Source organism: Macrobrachium nipponense, chromosome 31 (assembly GCF_015104395.2).
Source record: "Macrobrachium nipponense isolate FS-2020 chromosome 31, ASM1510439v2, whole genome shotgun sequence".
Classification (NCBI taxonomy): Eukaryota; Metazoa; Arthropoda; class Malacostraca; order Decapoda; family Palaemonidae; genus Macrobrachium; species Macrobrachium nipponense.
Window position 1 is genome coordinate 58,828,402 of NC_061093.1, and position 7,500 is coordinate 58,835,901.

At 34.5% G+C, this 7,500-nt stretch overlaps 1 protein-coding gene across 1 annotated transcript in view; it reads left to right on the top strand.

Annotated features, from left to right (window-relative positions):
* LOC135206872 (glutamate receptor ionotropic, kainate 2-like) overlaps window positions 1–5,741 on the top strand; it is a 39,579-nt gene extending 33,838 nt beyond the window's left edge. Inside the window, exon 12 of the mRNA XM_064238355.1 lies at window positions 5,616–5,741. Coding sequence (XP_064094425.1) covers window positions 5,616–5,741 — 126 coding nt within the window. The remainder of the gene's footprint in view (window positions 1–5,615) is intronic.
* Window positions 5,742–7,500: the final 1,759 nt, after the last annotated feature.

The window sequence follows — 7,500 nt, forward strand, 5'->3', positions numbered from 1 at the left end:
TAATAAAAAAATCTAAAATTCACCCTAATAAGTGGTAGCATGAACTATTGAAACATAGGGATAATAAATGAACTTTGGACAGCAGCTGAATTATTATTATTATTATCATTATTATTATTATTAATAATAATATTATCATTATTATTATGTTTTTTTTTTTTTTTTTTTTTTTTGCTCTATCACATCCCTCCAATTCGACTGGGTGGTATTTATAGTGTGGGGTTCCGGGTTGTATCCTGCCTCCTTAGGAGTCCATCACTTTTCTACTATGTGTGCCGTTCTAGGATCACACTCTTCTGCATGAGGCCCGGAGCTACTTCAGCCTCTAGTATTTCTAGATTCCTTTTCAGGGATCTTGGGATCGTGCCTAGTGCTCCTATGATTATGGGTATGATTTCCACTGGCATATCCCATATCCTTCTTATTTCTAATTTTGTTTCAGATCTTGATACTTATCCATTTTTTCCCTCTCTTTCTCTTCAACTCTGGTGTCCCATGGTATTGCAACATCAATGAGTGATACTTTCTTCTTGACTTGGTCTATCAAACGTCACGTTCTGGTCTGTTTGCACGTATCACATATCCGTCCTGATACCATAGTCCCAGAGGATTTTGCCTTTGTGATCGTTTTCTATCACTCCCTCAGGTTGGTGCTCGTACCACTATTACTGCAAGGTAGCTGATGTTTCTTGCAGAGGCTCCAGTGGAGGGCTTTTGCCACTGAATCATGCCTCTTTTGTACTGGTTCTGTGCAAGTGCTGGGCATTCGCTTGCTATGTGGTTTATGGTTTCATTTTTCGTATTGCACTTCCTACATATGGGAGAGATGTTATTTCCGTCTATCGTTCTTTGAACATATCTGGTTCTTAGGGCCTGATCTTGTGCCGCTGTTATCATTCCTTCAGTTTCCATTCTTTAGCTCTCCCCTCTGTAGCCATTGCCACGTGTCATCGCTGGCTAGCTCTTTAGTCTGTCTCATGTATTGTCCGTGCATTGGTTTGTTGTGCCAGTCCTCTGTTCTGTCTATCATTCTCCTGTCTCTGTATATACTGGGTCTTCGTCTACTTTTATTAGTCCTTCTTCCCATGCACTCTTTAGCCACTCGTCTTCACTGGTTTTCAGATATTGCCCCAGTGCTGTTCTCGGTGTTGACGCAGTCCACTATACTTAGTAGTCCTCTCCCTCCTTCCTTTCGTGTTATGTATAGTTCTGTCCGTATTTGCTCTTGGGTGTAGTGCTTTGTGTATTGTCATATATTTCCTGGTTTTCTGATCTATGCTGCGGAGTTCTGCCTTCGTCCATTCCACTATTCCTGCGCTGTAATCTGATTACTGGCACTGCCCATGTGTTTATGGCTTTTATCATATTTCCTCCATTGAGTTTTGACTTGAGTATCGCCTTATTTTATTATTATTATTATTATTATTATTATTATTATTATTATTATTATTATTATTATTATTATTATTATTATTATTATTATTATTATTTTTGTCTATCACAGTCCTCCAATTCGAATGGGTGGTATTTATAGTTTGGTGTTTATTATCATTATTCATTGTAACCATAATTATCCTGACTCGATTATAATAATAATGATAAATAATAATCAGGGAATTCCTCCTGTGGGATATCACACAGAACCTGATTAGTTGGCGTCATCAGAAGAAAATTCTTTCTGATAATATCCATAGACCGCTTTCATGTCGGCAAACAGAATAATCAGTCCAAATGAAGAATTCTCTTCTTATAATAAAAGTGAGTCAGGCCAAACAGAAATGAGGTCACCTGAGTTAGGAAATATTACGACGGGCAAGAGTAGAGGAATATGGCAAAGGTTTTTACTCATGGTCTGATAAATACAGGGAGAAAATTTTGGGATAACTTAAAATTAAGTACTTATAAAAGTGTGCAATTTCCAAAGACAGGAAAGAAATTTTGAAATATTATTAAGTGTCAAAGACGGGATATTATAGAGTTTTATAGCATTTTTTTTACGAAATAGGAGCTGTGACGCGACCCTGCAACCCTCTTTCGTATTGACTTGGTACTTTTATTATTATTATTATTATTATTTTTATTATATTATTATTATTATTATTATTATTATTATTATTATTATTATTATTATTATTATTCTGTTAAAGAGGATGGCAGCATCGGTATCAGTGGAATTGATTTTATATATGATCTTTTCAATTCTTATTATTCTCTTATCATGGCCGATATTCAATATCTTGGTTAAAGAAATGTCTTCTAAAAATAATAATTTATTGATATGATAGTATTTTTAGAAGACATTTCCTTATCTAAGATATGAACATCGGCCAGCTATTAGCAAATATCAGCCTGATGAAAAGAGAATAAGAAGAAGAATTGAAAAGACCATATATAAAATCAATTCCACTGATGCTGCCATCCTCTTTAACAAAACATTTTTGAGAGAAGGTTTCCTACCTTCATATTATTATTATTATTTTATTTTCTATTCTTATTTTTATCACAGTCCTCCAATTCGACTGGGTGTATTTTATTATTATTAATATTTTGTGTTTTTTTTTTTTTTTTTTTTTTTTTTTTTTTTTTTTTTTTTTTTTATCACAGCCCTCCAATTCGGAGTGGATGGTATTCATAGTGTGGGGTTCCGGGTTGCATCCTGCCTCCTTAGGAGTCCATTACTTTTCCTACTATGTGCGCCGTTTCTAGGATCACACTATCCTGCATGAGTCCTGGAGCTACTTCAGCCTCTAGTTTTTCCAGATTCCCATGCCAGGGATCTTGGGATCGTGCATATTATTATTATTATTATTATTATTATTATTATTATTATTATTATTATTACTATTATTATTATTATTATTATTACAGTAGTGCATCCCCGTCAGTGTATAGAAACTCCCAAACCAATTACTGGACGCTCCCCTAAACTTTTTTCCCGCTGGTGGAGTGCGAGATGAAGTGACCTGAAATCATTTTGCAGAACAGCCTTTACTAAAAGAATGGAGGAACAAATTGCCGAACAAAGACAGAGAAAATCTAACCTTGCTTTGATTGGCAACAGTTTCCAAGGTAACAGAATAAGCTGAAATTGACTGAAAGTGCTAAAGAATATGATCTGAACGCAGATATCCTTCGTGAAATAATATCTCGAGGAAACTGATAATGAGGCAAAATAATACTCCCTTGATGGATATAATTGAATTTTGAATAGAAAATGAAATGTGATAATTCCGTGAATTTCATAGTGAAGGGCAAATGATTTTTTCTCAAAATCATTGATAAATTTCACTGGAATTTAAGCAATTAATGAAATATATATAACAGTAATGGAAACGCACTTTTGAAATCATAATTATTAGAAGTAATAAGTATATGAATGGGACATAGTGAATGCATAAGAATAAAATAAATATGGACACAGCGTATTAAATATGTAATCAATATCATTAGTTAGCCAATAACACGACAGCTCTGCCAATTAATATCATAAATATGAAAGCAATATACTAAATAATGCAAGGAATGAAGTCAATAGGAAACAATCAACATGATTGCATATGTAAGCAATTAGGTAAATATATCTGCTATTATAATGAAATGGATCAGTGCCATTCAACATTCAAACATTACAATAAAAAAAAATTCTTAGTACTGTAATAAACGTATTCAAGCATGGTAATAAGCATTTCCCCTTTAGCTGAAATCTGTCACTAACACTGCTTAGTGCTCGAATACGCTTCAACTCACTATAAACTCATCTCAGACGCGAAGAAAGTGATTAACAGAGCATAAGTAACCGCCCTGTTTGTAAGCATAATTACCCTTATTAATTATTCCAGGAAATCTTCGTTCGCCTGTCAGAACGTAATCACTCCACCTTCCGGAAAGGATTTATTTCATTTAAGCTGGTCGTGCCAGCCTTTTATTAGCTATACTCAAATTTCGTCACATGACATTTTTCATGTCTTGATCTTGTCCAGGTGCCACAACTCCGCAAAGAGGTTCATTTATTTCATATTTGAAAGTTTATCCTATTTAGGTTATCTCCGTGCTCTAATAAATCTCACAAAAATATATTACGTTCTGTTTTAAGATTACTTGACTTATTATTAGCTTATAAGCATGAACCCAAGAAACGCAAAAGACAGATTTCGCAGCGGGGATAGATACTGTTCCCGCGGGGAAATTTGTCTTTTGCATTTCATGGGTTCATACTTATAAGCTAAAAGTGGTCAAGTGACAAAATGTTTCCATCAAATTTGTTTTGATTTCCTCGGTTAATTAGTTCTTAATTATTTCTCTCATGTCTGCATATATTTTTCATTATTTAAATGTGCTAACTTTTCCTTATTATGATTTGTTCATGAAAGTTATCACTGAGCAGTTATTAGCTTTCATCGAGTGACAAAACTTTTCCATCAAATGTGATTTATTTGGTTTATTAGTTCTTAATTATTTCTGTCAGTGTTTGCATGTATTTTGTTTTCATTACTCAAAAGTTGCTAATTTTTCTACATAACTATTTTTTAATGAAAGTTATCAATGAGCAAAGTTAATAGCTTCCATCAAAAGCAAATAATTGTGTCACATCGCGGATACAGTGAAAGTCTTAGAGAACCGTTCTTTTTATGATGCTGGCTGAGATCATTCCAATGATTATACTCAAATCTTCACTAAAAATGTCAATATATTTCCTCTGAATTACAGACGCCTTTCTCATTTGCACTGGAAAACAATACTTAATGAATTCCGCACCACAAGTCGTATTTGGATCCAGACGTTTATTGTTCCAGACGTTTATTGGACAAGTTGGCAGCGCAATCAGGATTGCCACTGGTAGTCCAAGGACGTCTTTGAAACCAAACAGATCCATTTGATTATCATTTTTCCATTTTAGATCTTCCCCACCCCACTCCTTCCCCGATTTGTTCGAAGTAATAACCTTGCAGCATATCTTTCCATTCCGTTAGTAGTTACAGTGAAGTGCTGGAAGCTGAGAGAGAGAAGGTACAAATATGTAGTTATTTATTTTCATCTGGAAATAGTCATTTAACAAATGAAAAATCACGCACAAGCAATAAAAGCTAAACTAAAGTGGTGTAAAATTAAAAGTGAATGACCGTCAACATTGGTGATTTAGGCAGAAGGAAAGTAAATCACTAAGTTGCTGGACAGGAAAAGGGTCAGATTTACAAATGAGGTTCGTCTGAATAATTAGTTAACAAAAGGAAAATCACGCACGCGCAAACAGAAGCTAAGGTAAGTGGTGTAAGATTAAAAATGAATGGCTAGTCAACATTGGTGATTTTATGTTGAGGGAAATTAAATCACCGACCAGATTGGAAGATTATTGACTTAGATTTCCGTAGACCAACAAAACAGCCATTCTCTCTATATTCTATTTATGATAAGGAGAACGACTAACCTCCAGCACTAAGAAGTGCGATCGTATCGCATCAACAGACTACAGTTGCTCTCCATCAGCAAAACGAGCAACTTGCAGTCATTAGGAATAAAAGCACTGAAGTGATTGCTGGATATTGAATTAACGTTTATTGAAGCTAACCAATCAAGAGATATTCCGTCTATGGTCTAAATCCAGATTACTTTTACAGACGAAAGATGACCATTACTTCGAAAATTGCTGCCACGGTGATAAAGTTCCAGCTAATGTTCCAGAAAGAATGCTCGGACTTCCATGCGAAAGAATGCTGGAACATCCGCTGATCAAAAGCTTCTAAGGCTTGGATGCTGATACCAGCGGCCACAGGGATAAATGAAGCCTTACGAGATAAAGCTGATTTATTACTAGTTTAAATAGGAAGCTGTAGAGGCTTACCAGTTATTGACACATAATTGTAAAAATGTTTAAATAGGAAACTGTAGAGGCTTACCAGTTATTGGCACATGATAACATGTAAAAATGTTTGAATAGGAAACTGTGTAGGCTTATCAGTTATTGACACATGATTGTAAAAATGTTTAAATAGGAAATTGCAAAGGCTTTTCAGTTATTGACACATGATAACATGTAAAAATGTTCAAATAGGAAACTGCAGAGGCTTACCAGTTATTGGCACATGATAGCATGTACGAATAAAGAGAAAACTATTCGACTAAGAAAAACGAATAGTTTAAATCGCATTCCTCAGCCATCTAACCGGCCAGCAAGAAATAAATAAATGCAAAAATGAACAAACAAGCGGGGAAATTTCTCCCCTTTTTCCACAAGTGCGAGTTGCAGAGAGGAGCAAGTTGCAAGGGCTTTGGCAGAAACAGAAATAAACAAGGATTCTTTCCGTTCCATATGATGCTCGGAATAAAAATGAGCATAGAAGTGTTTTTCGTTCTCATTTTAGCGATGTCCGGCATCAAAAATGATACTTTTCCCTCGGTTGCAGTTACCGAAAAGAAGAGGTCTTTATCGCTTCCTGTTCTTGCATTGCAGTGTGTAGTTTTCGTGTATACGTATATATATAAATATATATATATATATATATATATATATATATATATATATATATATATATATATATATATATATATATATATATATACGCATTAAGCAAATGCCCCTTCAATTATCTAATTCGCTCTACCTCAGAATTAATATCATTTTATATATATTAATGAAGGGGGAATTTTTTGGTTGATAATAATAATTTCGTGTGTGTGTGATTTGTATGTTTGTAAGTGTGGTTGTATGCATGTGGATATATATATATATATATATATATATATATATATATATATATATATATATATATATATATATATATATATATACACATACATATGAGTGTGAGTCTGTACACATATGTGTTTGCAGTTATGTATGTAAATAGGCATATGGATATACGTACACGCGCAGATATTCTCTTTTATATATATATGTATTTGAATTGCCTATATGAATATGACTGCGCACCTAAAACTTATAGATACGACACAAGGAAACAAAACTATAATTCTTGTAGGATGCTTTTCGCATAAAGAAATTAACGCAGAAGATAACTGCAACTTTGACAAATGCTGTTCCGGTATACTTTTCGGTTTCAGCTTTTCAACGGATAGAAAGCCACTCAAGATTAATACCGTCTCTAGCTTGCGGCGCCAGCTATGGCTGCAGTATGCATTACGGGAGCCTGTTTTAAAATTCCAGTCATACTACATTTGAAAATTCACACGCAGAAATTGCTGGATAGGAAAAGGATCAGATTTGCAAATGACTTTCGTCTGTTTCATGATTAATAAGGTTTTTTTTTTCTGACGTGGTTGAGTCTCGCCTTCTTCCGGTAATTTTTTTTTCTAAGTAATCTTTTGTCTTGACCTTTGCCTTGCAAAAACATCGCCGCATTCTCATATTAAACATCCATTCAAAACCCGATTGCTACTGACAGCCTCCGCTTGTATTGACACTTTGTGTATGTCTTCAGGGACACCTTCTGAGGAAGACTAGACATTGCAGACACTTTCTGAGGAAGGCTTGACTTGGCAGAC